The sequence below is a fragment of the Pleurodeles waltl genome, chromosome 11 (genome assembly GCF_031143425.1).
Source record: "Pleurodeles waltl isolate 20211129_DDA chromosome 11, aPleWal1.hap1.20221129, whole genome shotgun sequence".
In the NCBI taxonomy this organism is placed as follows: domain Eukaryota; kingdom Metazoa; phylum Chordata; class Amphibia; order Caudata; family Salamandridae; genus Pleurodeles; species Pleurodeles waltl.
This window is the reverse complement of record NC_090450.1, coordinates 636,575,588-636,591,678: the sequence shown is the minus strand read 5'-3', so window position 1 is coordinate 636,591,678 and position 16,091 is coordinate 636,575,588. Positions and strand designations below refer to the sequence as shown.

At 41.7% G+C, this 16,091-nt stretch overlaps 1 protein-coding gene across 4 annotated transcripts in view; it reads left to right on the top strand.

The window, feature by feature from the left end:
* Window positions 1–16,091, top strand: part of EBF2 (EBF transcription factor 2) — a 193,842-nt gene that overhangs the window by 135,425 nt on the left and 42,326 nt on the right. For all 4 annotated transcript variants that reach the window (XM_069214155.1, XM_069214154.1, XM_069214151.1 and 1 more), the window contains exon 7: window positions 7,505–7,586. In XM_069214155.1, coding sequence (XP_069070256.1) covers window positions 7,505–7,586 — 82 coding nt within the window. The remainder of the gene's footprint in view (window positions 1–7,504; window positions 7,587–16,091) is intronic.

Here is a 16,091-nt window from a genome sequence, read left to right as displayed (position 1 = left end):
CTTAAAGTTGATATACAGTAGGCTTTGACTTCACCCAGAGGAGTTTTTCTCTCATATCATACTAATAATGCCTGTTTGGTTTTGCATACCACCGCCAATGAAGTGCTTGCGTTGCAGTTGTAATGAATAATGAACTTTTTTTTTTTTTAAAGTTCTCTGAATCATTATACATTAAAACCTGTATCTCATTGATACATTGTATATGGAAACTCTTTTTTTTTTTTTCTCTTTGCAGTAGGTCTCTTTTCAATGCTTTTGCCAGTTCGCAAAATGCAGGTTGTACTTATTGGCTTTGCCAATGCTTGTGTGTGTGTTTTGTTTGCAGAGGAGGGGAGCTAAACAATGAGGACTGTAAACCATTGTGCTACACATATTTTCCCCATCACTGTCTTTGCACTTTCCCCCCCCTAAAATACTCTCTGCAATTTAACTGTGGTAATTCTTACAGCAGAAGAGTTGCTCTTCAAAAGACTCTGCAGAATTAAAACGTTTCTTACCCACATCCTTGAGGAACTGCAAACGATTACTCCCGATGTGCTGAACTAATACTTGTGAGCTTGTGGGTGGCTGTCCTAATAAAGATCATTTAGGCAGCGTGCATCCATTAGAAGCTAGGCTGAAACCGCCATTACTTAGTATTTTAAATGCCTTCGGCTGTCGCTGTGATTCAGATCTCTGTAACAAGAGGTGAAAGGGCTGTAAGACATGGCTAATGTGTGTTGAGCCACCACAGTGATATATTCACATGTTGTGAGGCAATGTTTTTTTATCAAGGCCATGGAATGGAAAGTGGTCAGGACTGCATAAAGCATGTTGAAGATGTGTGGCGCATTTACACAGAACTTGTGTACCAGATTTTTGTCCTGTGGGCTGGTGTGCATTTGAAAGCACAGAAATGCCTATCTTTTTGTCAACCGAATGTCCTTTGATCAGGGATGTCCATCTACGGTGCACAATGGCCAAGAAACATGTCTGGTTTTCAAGATACCCACTGACTATGTAAATGAGGGGAGACCAAAGCAGGTACAGAAGGTCTGTATCCATTGCACACTTTCAGGATAACCAATGACTAAATAAGTACATTCCATTTAGATTCACAGTATTTAAGCACACTTTCTGTGGACATTCTGCAAATCTAGCCTGCTTCCAACTGTTGAGGGACTCCCATGTCCTAGATAAAATTGTGCTGTCGGCCAGAAGCCACCATCTCCTGCCAAACAGCTTGTCTAGGTCTGCAGAATTGCAGTGCACATGATATACACCCGCCTATGCACTGTTTGAGTTTGGACCCTCCAAGAGCGACTTCCCATGTTCTGTCCTGCTGAGGAGCATACCGGTGCCAATAACAATAAACATTAATATGATCTTTGCCCATTAAAACTGAGTCTTTGACAGCCACTCCTGGACCTTCACTCTTGACTGCCATTATCTCATGCCTCATATTTGAGGCTGTATTGAGCTGCTATTCTTCTGGGCCACACGTTTTTCCACTTATTGAAAAATTTGCTTGTGCAGTTGGAGCTGCTGCGCAGTAAACATTTGTGTGCCACCCTTGCACTGTGAGAACAGCGTTTCAGCAGATGTCCTCTGTCACTCCTTGGCAACGGAAGCCACAGGGCAACAAAATATCCATATGCAAGCCCTGCATTATAAAAACAGGCTTAGGCCTTGAGAAGATCAACTTAGCATAAGTCTACCAAACATGTCTTTGGACACCCTTGACCGTTCAGAACTGAAGACCACCTAAAAAGTGTTGTACCACCTGTGCTCAGTTGGAATCAAGGGTAGCATAGGTATTTCTACCACCCATGCAGAATGGATAAGACCAGCAGCTTTGTTTACCATGGCGCTTCCTGGGCTGCACGCAAAATAGTGAAACAAGCGTCCTGTGCCAGCGATGTGCTATTAGAACAGATACTTAGAAAGTGTCCCTTGCCATTCCCGGGAAGTGGAACCACCATCTCCACGAAAGTGGTACCAGTCTGCACAATAGGAATAACGACTTATAAAATGTGTCTTGTACAATGCCCAGGCAATGTGATGCAAAGCCTAAAAACATTGGCCCTCCTCAGCACTGCACGATTGGACTTACAACTCGTAACGTGTTTTGAATCACCCTTGCATAATGGGAAGGAAGGATTCACAGAATGACTTAGTCACCCCTGCATGATGTCAACTGCAACTCAGCAAAACTGTCTTGGGCTATGGAGTCTCAATAGGAATAGTGCTTACAGCTGAACAAATCATTTGTCCCCGTGGAACAATGAGAGCTACAACCTAAGAACGTTGGCCTGTGTCTCCCCTGGTTTAAGCTCAACTAAAGTGAGGAGAAGTGACCAGTGCCACCTCTGTGCAAGTGAAAGAAATTCCATGATTTCATTGAGATCAGAAGACTATGGTGGGCATCCCAAAACCGCACCATAATGTTCCCAGTGAGACAGAAATGGTATAAGTGCAGATTTCTGCACATTCAAGGCCCTCCCTTTGGATCTATCTTCCATTGCATCTTGGCCACAAGTCAACCAGCGGATGATTTGAATACAACTGTTGACCTACTTCTTCTGCCAAACTTTAGCTATCAAATGCTTGTTCATACTTCCTATAGTTTCCCTACCACTTTTCCTTGTGTATCTGGTGCTCTGCAGAACCCATTCGTCAATTTTGGCCAATATAAAAAATGTAAATTAAATATAATAAGCTAAACTCTTTACATTTTAGAGTATGTTTAGGCGTATTGACCCTGTGCATCCAGGAGTTAGCATTGTACTCAAAATGTGCAGCATCAGAAACCTGGGAGGGAGTGGCATGTCGTACCGTGCGCAGAAGGTGAAACAGATGACTGCTTTTTTGAAGGTGCAGCTTCCTGGTATAGCAATGCAACATGTTGACAAAAGAGTGGAGAGCAGGGCAACCTTGTAGCATTACACAGCTGTAATAAAACCAGCTGCTGGACTTCAACCCATCCTGAGATTCAGTCGGCCGCAGGATGAAATGAAGCATAACTTTGGGACCTGGTTTGTAAAAGAACAGTAGAGCACACTGGTGAGGCAGCGAGTGAACAAGTGTATCTTATAAAAAAAGGCTGCAAATGCAGAAGGATTGAAAAGCTTTTTTGGAGCAGCAAATGATATAATCCAAACGCGTGTTGGCTACATTAATGAACCTCTAGTGTGACGTGGCTAGAAGCCGACTCCTTCCAGAGAGCCCAAATGTGTTTCGTCCTCCAACATCCACTGTCATACGCTAGTTAGAGGGCTCGATTGTAAGCATTACAGGCTCCCATTTATTTCATGTGACTGTTATCTAAAGTACAACATTTTGAAGTCACTGAAAAAACTCATATCTTGGTTAAGAAGCAAGATGAAGGACTCCATGCTTTCTTGCCCTGGACCACGTGTAAATATCATGGTTTCTGGAACTTCAGTTGGGAATTGATATAGTGGGTTTAATGCCAAAATACTGTTACAGAAACATTGACTCTCAAAAATATGGACTGCAAGATATTGTCTTTCTCAATATTGTCAAGGTGAGCATACGCAGGGGAGTATAGTTTTACTATCCAAAATCCACATCTACTTACCTTGATCATATCATGCAGGTGAATTTTTTGCAGTGTGATATTTAAAGGTTGATATTGTGCATGAATACAGGAGGGTTAGGTCAGAATAATCCTTAAATCTTGATCAGTATCCTACCACAATATGTTTTAGATGTGTACAGAAGGTCTTGTGGTTTTCACTTGAACAATCATGTTTTTTTTAATCTGCTCATTATTAGCAGTAACCATCGTCTCCCATTTATATGTTTTTTTCGGTGTCAACTTTTATCTCCCTTTGTAACTTTTATCAGCTACAGTCTTGGAGTGTACCGATATTCTCTGTGCCATTTTATTCATTTTCTGGTCATGATACTATGCACTGAACTTGCTTTCTGAGACCTAGCAAGCAACTGGAAACACAGGGCAGGATATTATAGAAGGGCCTAGAGAGGCAGAAGTCCATATTTGGATCTTAATTATACTCCTTGTGGGTAACAGTGGTTCTTTAAGGTTTCTAAGATATAAGAGTTAATCTCACACCTTCTAGAGGTTGGTAATAAATTCTCAATCCTGAGCTCCAAATGTTTAACTGTCATAGCAAAATTCTTCACCTTATGGATCCGACCATCATACTTTTAAATTGCAGCAGTCCATTGATGCTCAAGCAAGTTGTAAACAGTTTGCAGCCTTAGCAGAGCACTATTCTTTAGAGGCTCTTCCAGGACAATGCTCTTCACAGCCTTTGTCCCACAGTGTTTTCCCAACACCCCACATACAAAGAAAAGGCCATCACTGTATAGATCCTACAAGTATATGTATACTCTGCTTTTGCTTAGAGATGTAGTAAAGAGCACTTGGATCTGTCAGAGTTAAAGAAGAGAGACTCACTTTACACATCCTTTCAAGACACTTTTTCTTTGCCCAGTAATGTTCAAGAGGGCTTTTTAGAATATCTGGTACCGGGATGAAACACTTCTGAATGTACATATTTTTCAGATTCTTTTGTATGGTGATGCTCGTGAAGACTTTTTAAACACTCATATTCAAAGTATTGGCCCATGGGGCAAACCTGAGCAGCAACTACGCCCAGAGATTTGAAGGCTGCTCAATTATAATGCGAAATTGTGCAAAAGACGTAAACATATAAAATATAGAAATTCAGTTTGTCTTTCTGAATATTTTAGGCATTCCATGCTCTGCAGCGTTAGTGTCTGAATCAGCAAAGAAGAAAATATTTTTCATGTACCGCGGCCCTACGATCTTATTTTCTTCTTGATGTGTCAAGCAAATACGTGTTCATCCACCATTTTCAAAAAGAAAAAACAATAAAACAAAAGCCTCCCCTCGAATTTTGTATGCTCCTTTTTTAATCTCGGTTGAAAAAGAAATGAGCAGGGCTCATGGTATAAAACGAGGTGCGTAGTTTATTTTTCCTCGCTCGACGTCGAACGAGCTTTTCCTTTAAAGTTCTAATTCAAGGCATGAATGTGCGAGTTCTGCTGGGACTTTGGGACTGCGGTAAAAATTTCGTTGTCATAGGAACAGAACGGAACTAGGCCTAGCTCACCTGGGACTTAAACTTACTGCAAAAGCTGTTTTTTTTTTTATTGAGGAAACCAACGAGCAACGCAAGTAAATAAATAAGCCAGGTCTATGCCGCCCCCTCGGTTTTTAGGGATTCTATCCCCTTTGTCCTAAGAAATGTATATCCCTTCTATAAAAAAGAGTTCTCTCCTTACTGTGCCACTGATGAACACATCATCTTTGATAGACAGGCTTTTACCTATCTCCCTTCCCCAAACTGGCCGCGAAGGTGATCAAAATATTTATCGTCAGCTTCTTAATGCTTAAAAGCTTGACTTGGGCTCCATTCTGAGAAGTCATAATATTTGGGAATGGATGGAGGGAGATTCTTGCAGATTTAGCATCAATTTGGAATAATAATGACCATTTATACAGCAAAGGTGAACAAACTCAATGATCTCTTGCCACTAATTGAGAGGTGTTTTATCACCCAAATAATCCAACTCAAAGGTACCCGTTTCACTGCCTGTGGGAGAGAGAAAGACATCAGCTCCAGTGGTAATATTCAAACCTGTAGCCTCTAAGTGGGACACACATCCCGACTGAAAGCGCTCGACTTGATACACTGCACCATTTTACCAGCAATGGGTATTTTTCATGAACTGTGCTTGTGGCAGTAAAGTAGACCCATATAAACTCCACTGCAGATACTACTTTGAGACACTTTGTAATGGCAGAGAGTTACATTGAGGGGATTTGTATCATAGGCAGTATCTTCGCATTTGTAACCAGAGACTGATGTGACATCATTAGATAACTGTTAGAAGGCCACAGCTGATATTACAGTTCGGTTCTGAGGCCATCTCGCATCGGCTACTTCAAAGGTAAAGTTAGAAAGTTTCTTAGATTTCAACTGGCTTTATTCATTTTGGTATAATTGCCTTACCTTGGATGTTAATTGGCAAGAGTGATGCCAACAGTCGTTGTAAATACTGAATATGATTAGATAACAGCTGAAGATGGAGTTCAGTTGTGATGTCACCTCCATTTTCTGCATAGGGTGAGATCACATGCTAAACTCCGGTGCAATTGTGGGTCTCCTGTTTTTGTTACAGCTGAATATGATGAAGTCATGGGTGAAGCTAAAGTGTATTTGTCGTGTCGTCTAGCTGCATTACGCCTGTGTATGGTGGTGATATTACAGCAGAATTGATGTCATACTATATTGGCAAAGATGGAAATGATTGAAGCACAGCTGACGTTCCAGCGCAGTTGTGGTGTCTTCTGGCGTTGCTATAGACTGACGTGACCATCAGCACAGTTACAGTGGAACAGGTTGGCATTGGAGAAGCTGCCTGTAAATCATGGCATGATACAGTTGTATTGTTGCAAAGCATTGCACAGGAAGGGCAAGAAGAGACCTGGTGTACGAATATGACATCATGTACCATTGTTATAGCTGCCTGCTTGTGGATTAATCTCAGAGTAAAATACATTTTTAGATATTTCTGAAGCTTCAAAATGACTTCTCTATTTTTGATACAATATTTATGATGTCCCTCATATATTGGAATCGTTTTTTAAAATGTATCTTTATTTCTCACATATTCTTGTGGGTTCAACACTATTTCCACATTGTGTTTGGGATGGCTTCAGTATTCCAAGATTATTTTTGTGAGTCTTTTGGAATACCCGGACTCTGTTTGTAGAGGCTCAAGAATTTCTGGTTTATTTCAACAATTTTGGGGATGGTCCCAGAATTTCAAAAGTGTTTTTTTTTAAATGCCAATATTTTTGAATTATTTGAAGCTAACCCTATTGTTTCTGTAGTATATTTACAGAGATGGAACAGTTTTCTAGAAGGATACAGTATTCCCGACATATTTTGGGAATTGCCCTGGATATCCTGTGGTGTGCGTTTTAGATGCACCTGGATTATTTTTTTGATGTTTGTATTCCTTAATTGTAACTGGGACAGCCCCGGCACACCAGGGTTTTTTTTGGATCACCCTAGTGTTGTTTGCAATGACCTCGGTATTATCGTTGGCCCTAGTATTCCCAAGATAATTTTTGTAATGGTCCCAGTATTCCCAGAATACGTATGAAGGCTCCAGTTTTTGAGAAAGAACCCAATGTCCTCAACATATGTTTCGAGCGACAGAGAGACATAGAGAGAGACAGAGAGACATAGAGAGAGACAGAGAGAGAGAGAGAGAGAGAGAGAGAGAGAGAGAGAGAGAGAGAATTGTGAGATGGACACAGTATTTCCTGAAGGATATAATTTGCTAGCGAACTTTTGGAGCAGCCATAGAAAATGAATTTTTTTGTAAGTTCTCCATGGAGCTCTGTAAAATATCTTCATGTGTTTTGAGACAAATACAACTTTTCAGAAGTGAAGGAAAGAGTAACAGTGGCAACACTTTTGTTTTTGTCTTTTCACAGATTCTTCTTAAAGTTCTTTCTCAAGTGCAATCAGAATTGTTTGAAAACAGCTGGAAATCCCAGAGATATGCGGCGTTTCCAGGTAAGAAATGTGGCTGTTCTTCTTTCAAATTCACTTTTGTAAGTCGTTACAGTTCTATTTGCCATCAGAGAAGTTTGAAAAGCAGTACTGCCACAGAAAATGTAATTTCTAAGATGTGGCCCGCTCCTAGATTTAGCAAACATATCAAAATGCATGATATTTAGGGCTCTATTGCATTTCCGAAGCGTGACCGCATATTCAAACGGTGGGGCTGCTGTGATGTTTTTTGCAAGGAAGAGGTGCCTGAAACAGTCAGTCGCCTGAACAAAAAGGCAGCTGAACAGAAGAGAAACACTTTTGTTGAGATCTAAGGGCGGTTGTGGTAGACCCAGGCAATAAATTGCTCACCCTTTAATTCATATTTTGTATTTGTAACAAATGGCATTCTTTGGGGCAAACAATTCAATGAAAAACTATTTGCCCAAATCCGATTTTAGTAAATCTCTTAGGACTTTCAACTTTCAGTTATTCGTTATAACTTTCTCAGGTTGAGGCCTACATGGTCATATAATAAATACCTCTGGAGCCTCAAAGTGCTTTGAGCAGCCAGGACAGGACGACCCATAATCCCTGTCTCAATTTTGAGATTTCATTACAGGGTGTGGTACAGGAAGCAGTGTGGCAGAGACAAGGGTGAACTTGTGGCTGACTCTGCCCCAGCTCGCTGTTCTTCCTAGATGCCCCAGCCACTTACCATTTCTCCGTTTCCCTACGGGTGTGTCTGCCTCTGGAGGCAGCAGGTGTCAGCGCTGACACCCTTAACCCTCCTTCTGTGCTCTGTTAGCCAAAGGAATAAAAAGCAAATGAAAACCTCATTCGAAAGTGCTCAGGGGCCCTTTAAATAAAATGAAATAAATAACGCAGGAGCGCATGCACTCCTTGCACTGCATCCAGGCTCCTGGGACAGTGGCCCAGCTGCTTGGCAGTTAAAGCGGTCTCTGGTTTCAACGCGCTGATGTATGGCCAATGCTGGGCTCATAAATAAAAAGAAAAAAAACATTCAGTGCCAAAGTGTGAGGTGTGCATTTGTAAGTCTCTCTCCTGTAAGGAAGGGCTGTCATTATCTCGTTTTCATTGTTTGCTTCGAGAAACAAGAGAATAACAAGGTTTATTTTTGGGGTGCTTAAACCTTGGAGTGCTATCTTCAGTAAGAGAACAATAGCGAGCGTCTGCAATGCAATGGGACTCGCGTTTGTTGGAGTTAGAGCTATTAGCGTTGTAAATTCCGAACTGGACTTTTCTTGCCACTTAAATTGAAAATGAAAAGTAAAACAGTTGACATAAGTGATCCGGTTTTAAGCGCCCTGGCCACCATGAGCATGAGAGGGTAGGAGAGACACAAGAAGAAGAAGTTCTCTCGCATTCAAACGTTTCGGCAGTCGTGTAATTAGTCATGTAGCAGGGAGCAACAAATGTAAAGCATTTAGGGCCATATGTACGAACACTTTTTCACATAGACACAGAATGGGTAAAACCTTTGCTACATCTGGCCCTTATTTACCAATAATAACAAAGGATTTTTGAAAGGCAAGCCTACAAATTAGTGAAAGTGATGGGCGTGCGGTGGGCATGGTTAAAAACCCACAAGACTTACAACAAGTCAAAGCACTTGTGCCCACGATCTAAAAAGGGCATCTGGCGCACCATTGGATGTCCATATGACTAGAGTTTCCTGCTTAGTTTCCTACCCTGGTTTTTCATCGAATATATCAATGCATTCTGGGAGTTGTAGTATTGGTTCAGTTCAGTGGCAGCAGCTGATCAAACACACCAGAACTGTGATTTGTGAATGGAAACCCCAGTTTTGGAAAAAATAAAACTATGCACTGTGACATTGAGCCAACTGGTAGGCTTGTGTGTGACTCACTGTCAGTGGTACACCATTTTAACAGCCCTTGGCTTTACCCTTGCAATCCTATGTATTTTGGAAATTGCAATGCATAGCTGACCGACTTTAAAGTACCGGATCACTGTAGTTTCTGTACAACAAGCTGAGAGCTAGAGAAGTCTTTGTTAAAGAGTGTATCCCCCTAGTCACTTTTCAATTTCCACCATAGATGGCCAAGTCTGTGGTTACATGCTGATGCCATCAACATTTTTGTTCAAGCACTCCAAACAACAATGTCATCAGTGCAGCAGTAAGTAGATTATTTCACTGGGGACATTACACTATTATTTCAGTAGAGGGACACACCCATGTCGAATTCATAAGGCTTCCCTTCGACAGTTGGCTACTGTGAAAGTCTCAGAATGACTGCCAGTCAACCAAGATGGATGCCATGTAGCTGGTGTGTGGCTGGCTTTGCTGCTTTTTGCTTTCTGATCCAAGCCCTTCTCTTCTGCTTGCCAAATGGTTAGGGAGTCCATTCGTTTGTTGGCTCACCTTTCTCAGAATATAGGGATACAACAAGTTAATGCATCCTCCATTCTGGGGTTGACTCTTGCCAAGTAATGGTCTACAGTTAATGGGCCAGGGCTATGACTCTACCCTTTTTACAGGTCAGGTGCTCTGGAAAACAGCCAATGCAGACACAAAATAAATGACAAGAAAACTATCTACTAACGCTTAATCTCCACTTTTCTTTAAAATGTTAAGAAAGAAAGCAACTCACCACTTCCACAACCTTTACAAAATAACACAGCACTTCAGAATAGCAATCAGAATTCAGAGTGAGTGAAACTCTAGCCACCATAGACTAAGGTGGTCTCCCTCCGCCACACTATTTTACTACAGCACTTGTATCTTTCCTGTGAGCCATGAGTACGTTCTGCAGCAAATACAGTCATTCTTCGAGTCTGATGCAGTATTAGCGCTGTGTGATGTGCAAGCAGTCTGACTCAAGGATGTGGGTAGAAACTAAACTCAATGTAGTCGGGGACCCCCCGAGTCTCAACACAGGGCCAGCAGTGAGCATGGAAACAAAGTTCTTCCGTAGTGTGCAGCATGGAGAGCAGTAAAAAGCTCCCACATACCAGCCCTACACTGTTAACGTTGACATAACGAGCCATCTTACGGCTGTAAAGACATCAAGAATGTAATGGACTTCACAGATGTGTGGTGACACAGGGAACTTTCCCACTCCAGGAGGAGGTAGGGCTCGGAATTCCAGGGTTCATGTAAATACATAGAGTGACGTGACCCTTGGAGCTGTTATTTATCTGTTCCCCTTGCTTAGCAACGACTACATATCCTGCCTGCATTACATTCCTTTAGTGGCCATATGTATGTAATATGTGTCTACTCGGCATAGAACTCTCTCAAGTGGCTGGATAGCGTTGTGGCTGCAATATAAAGCTACATATATATTAAATATATGTTCTATTTGTATGCCCTTCTTTTTGCATGACTGTCCACATGACAAAATTCTCGCTCTCTATCATTCTTGCTGCAGATATTCATCTGTCCATAAATGTGTATATGTGTCTGTCAGCCTATCTGCCCAAATATCGTACTATTCATAGTCTCACGACATCATAGGCAGATAAAGGGAGTTGACATCAGAGGTGCTAGTGCCACTCTGCTCTAGTGTGTGTTGCTTGCTGACCATCTTAAGAGGCCACGTTTGAGAATTGAAGACCCTGTGATCAAAAACATTACATTTAAAGCCAAGGGGTGAGTGGGGGAAGCAAGAGTGAGACTCTGTCAGTGGTGAAGAACTCCGATCCCCTTGAAAGAGACCAGTGGTCTCCAAACTAGGAGGCCAGACCTTCCATGGGCTTGTACAGTTGCAAACACCCACAAAAACCCACATACAGTCAAAAGGCACTCGTATATTCAACCGCTAACACAATTTAATCATTTACTCTCCCCTAATAGAATCTGTTAGAATATTATAGTGAGATGGGCGCAGGTCTGTTCCATGGATGCTTCTATGTGGAGCCAAGGATATAGGGACGTCAATAGAGCAACCGTTGAGTAACACCAGGCAACATGTGTTAAGATAATACACTGGTAGCCTAGTTCAAGCCTCCCATAGGCAAGCAGAGTGCCAGTGCATGATCTTTAGCACAATGAGGAGCTCCTATCCTGGAACCATCGAATCCCTGCCCTCCAAGAAGTTAGAGCACCTAGGGACATCTCCTTTTCTCTCCTTCAGCATGTACCCCCAGCGGTTCATGCATCTGTCATGGAGATGATTACCTGAGGTCTGAAAGCAGATGTTCCTAAAGGAAGAGGAGGCGTTAGACTCATGTTCATCTGGAATTCCTAAGGGGCTAGTATCCTTCCATAGGCCCACTTCGATTATTAATCTTCATAACATGCTCTGAATCCGTAACAATCAGACACAAACACACACACTCCCTCTGTCACACACACACACACACGTTCTCTCTTCCATTCTCTATCCCTCTTCCCCTTCCTTGTTTCTCACTCTCTCTTTCTTTGTCTCTCTTTCTCTCACCTGCAGGCTACAGTTGCGTTTTACTTGAAGTGTCTCCTTCATTACTCTGTGCTACATCTGCATACCTCTCTGACCCCTTTGCTGCACTTGACCCCGTATTGCTTCGTTTGCTCTCACCTTCCTGTACAGCTAACCACATAACTAAATTGTTTACCTGTCATACATTACCGTTTCTCCGGTCAGTGGGCTAAGAGCATTTTTGGGGAAATTCATCCAATCCACAATTCCTCTTCTTTATTGCCTCTACCTAGATCCCTCAAACGGTTGCTGCGTCCCTTTGAGACAGCCAAGGTCAAGGACGCGTTACGTGTTTTGCAAGCTACTGATATAAAGGAACACAACATACCAAAACACATCATACCGTATGACATACCACACACGCACAGATGTATACACACATGCATACATGCAAACATCAAACTGCCTAAACACTCCACCAGCCAGCTTGCATTTTTCTGAAAAACTCAAATTTTAACTCCTGAGAAAACAAGTTGGGCTTTGATTGATGTGTTGATGTGAACGCTGGCCAAATGCATGTAAACAGTTAACAAGATAATGGTGAGAAATGTTGACCTTGATTTGTTTAGTTAAGATGTAAAGATTTTCGAAGGTCAAAGGTCGACCTGTGTAGTGTTTCTTGGAGCCTAACTGTGTCTGACCCCCTAAGTCTTGGGCTGGGGCCTGCGGTCTTGGAACAGTGAAGCAAACCAGGGGGCAAAGAGAGAGAGAGGGAGCGAGGGGCAGGAAATGGAGTGAGGTGTTTCAGGAAGTTGTCAGGAGTTGACGGATTGGTTCCAGATGCAGGAGGGTCAGCCTCCCTGACCCAGGAAATGCTCACTGGGGAAAGGAGTTGGCTTGTGCCAAGGGGAGGGCCTGGGAGCCGGAGACCATGGAGGAATGTGCATTCCACTTCCCCTGCCCTTGTAATACACATTTTTTAACTCTTACTTACTATACTATTTTTATAGCTGGCACAGTTTTTCGAGAGAAAGTGAGCTCTTTACCTACCCAACATAAACTTTCGCAGCAATAAAACACAATCCCTTCTCCCCCTCCCTGTCCTCATGAAAGACTATCATAGAAATAGCATATAGTGTGAAAATAAAACCCTTTATTGTCAGACCAAATTTCCCTTTTAAACGAGACTGAACCTCATTTTGGAAACAAAAATGTCCTACTTCAGTCTATTTTCAGCGCTCTCCCTCTTTTAACAATTATTGTGCCAAATGTATTTTGATGGAAGTGGGGTATAGATCATTATTCATTATTCCAAAGCCATTTCATTTAGTAGTGTGGCCTTCACTGTGCCCCCAGTAATTTATAGAGATCAGACCTTTACTGCAAAAACTCAGCAGCCAATCAAATTGACCACTCGCCTCGGATACGTCCTCTTACCTAATATCGGTTATCCATATAAACTAGGGGTGGAGATCGTGTGCTTAGTAAATATACTTCGGTGGGGCAGACTCATCACTCTTACCAGTTCTTTCAAATGAAGAGTGCAACCCTTCTTTTGCTTGTTCTGTGAAATGGGGATAGCAGCACTTTGATCCTCAATAGAGAATCTCCTCACATCCCTAACTGTACCCATTGTATTTAGGTTTGAATTAGAAATAACACTCATTACCCATAAAACACTACAGCGAGGAGTTGAAGAAATTCCACCCAGACATTTCATTGTCATGCTCTATAGATAGTCCACATTGCTGTACCGCATCCAAAGGACGATCTGGAGATTGTCTCTCATTATTGCAAATATATCAAAGATGCATGACTTACTGGGTTTTTATCTTATTTCCGTGAGATTCAGAAGAGGTTGGTTGGTGTCTCAAATTAATTTCAATAAAGTGTTTATTTATTGTGAGAGTATTCTATGGTGCAAACTTGACCTGAGTGTATCACAGCGCTTTATAATAAAGACAGAAGTATGATAGCACCAAGGTTGATGATTACATATCATGCAAAGTTAATAATCCCGTTATGCACATTCAGCAGAGTGTTGGGACATGTTTCAAAGCATTTCAGTGTGGAGTTGGAGTGTAACCCTATTTGCTCCCATATATGTCAATGGTGAGTCACACCATGATCTAATATGGCCGTATGCCACTCTGAAGCTCTGATTTGTCTGGTACAATCGTCAAAAAGGTATCTTTTTCTGGCATTGATACCTTTTTGATGTTTGCTGATCCTTTTGCTCAATTTACTTTTTAATGAGCTAGTTCCTCTTCGTGATTTTTCACCTTTACTTGACTTGGGGTAGCAAATTAAGGTGTTTTCCTGGATCACTGAGAACTGAGACCTCTTTGTGGTGTGCTGTATATATATCTCCGGGGTAACATGACTTAGTTTCCCTTGAATGTCACTGATATTTGTAAAGTCCAAATATGTTATCTCTGACAAAAGAAGTAAAAAATACACTTGGATACATAAGGCTAGCAATAACGGATGCTTCTGGTCTAAACAAGTAGACATCAATTTGGAATTTGGACTGAAATAGACAAACCTTCAAAAGAACGCGTGAAACGTCCAAAAGAGAGTTTGCTACGAATGTTTAAAACAAATCCCTTCAAAGTATTGCTAGATCTAAAGAATCACAGAGTCCAACTTGTCTTAGCCACGTGCAGAGCCACAAATACCAGAGAGCTTCAGCCAGACATAAAAATCCACTCAGAAATGCAAGTCAGTGGTAATGTACCTGTGCCAGTAAGTGAGCGTTGCAGTAAAGGAGTCACACCCCTTCGATTTGAGCGCTGTGATTGTGATCCTTTCTCACAGTTCTTGCGGATGGCAGAATATGCAGGTAGAATGACATGGATACTTCGCAAAGAATGGTGCTAACGCGATAGTATGAAGTGTCATTCTGTTGGAACAAAAAACTCATTCTATTCTTCCAGTATATGGGAGGGGCCAAGCTTTGCTGCAAATGAAGGGCTTCTTAACGTTAGCATCTTTAAATAGAGAAGTACCACTTATGTCTGTGGTGTGATCACCTGTTGATAGGACTGTGAACCATAGAATGGACCAAGTGTATCCCCAGAGGGTGGGTGTTAAAGATGAAAAAAGGTCCCAAACAGATATCGGCCATCAGCAACTGTGTTTACCTAACAGGTGTTTGGTGCATCTGAAGCTGGACACTGGGGAAGCAACAGTAATGTTTTTGCCACATACACCATTGTTGATTCACAACAGTTAATGGCTCCAGGTAACAAAATGAATTTTCTAAAATTGGACAGATGGCTGAGTTTAGAAAAAGTCCTGGAAGTCAGAACCACAGGCCTTCCCATTATGACCTATAGATTACATAAATAGTTGGAACTTCTCACATTGAACTCAATGCTGGTTTAGAAAAAATACATGTGACCACTTACTAGAGTGTGGGGTAGAGTTAATAAGCACAGGGTTTTATACTGAACAAGCCTGGAGCAGATTTCTTTAATTGTATGATTTAGTCTTGGTGATAATGCCCAGATACACAGAAACTGATGCCAGATTAGTTACGCTGTCCCTTTCCAGAGAGTTGGTTCTCCATTAAAACCATTGTAGGAAACTGCCTTGTGATGCAACCTCAAGGGGGCACCAGATAACAACATATGGATTAAAAATGCATTGTTACTATGCATAAGGGAGTGACAATATGGACAAAACATAATTTTGCCTGAGGCGCTGAAATTCCATCACCACACCTCCCACAGCATCGAAGGCAATAATACAAAGGTTTTAGCCTTAATCTTGATTTCATATGAGCCTTCTTCACAAATCAGAAGATGTAGAGTGCACTGGTGACAAGACAAGAAGTTTTGCCCCGGTGTCAGAGCATTTTACACAAGTTTTGAATTGATGTTTTTACTGTCCAACTGGAAAAGAGTTGCGATTTTTAACTGGTCAGGTAGTGCAAATGTCATTTTTCTTCTCTAGTTTTTAGTGAAACTCATTACAAATCTGCTTGGCACCAGTGCAAAACTAGCTAGAACCACTACAAAAGTGCCTTGAACTGATGCACTTTACCTGATATGTCCTCATGACAATGAAATCCCTCCTCACTCTTACCTGGTGAGGATGCAAGGAGCAAAGACTGTATTCTATTTCTGAGGGCTTAGTCTGG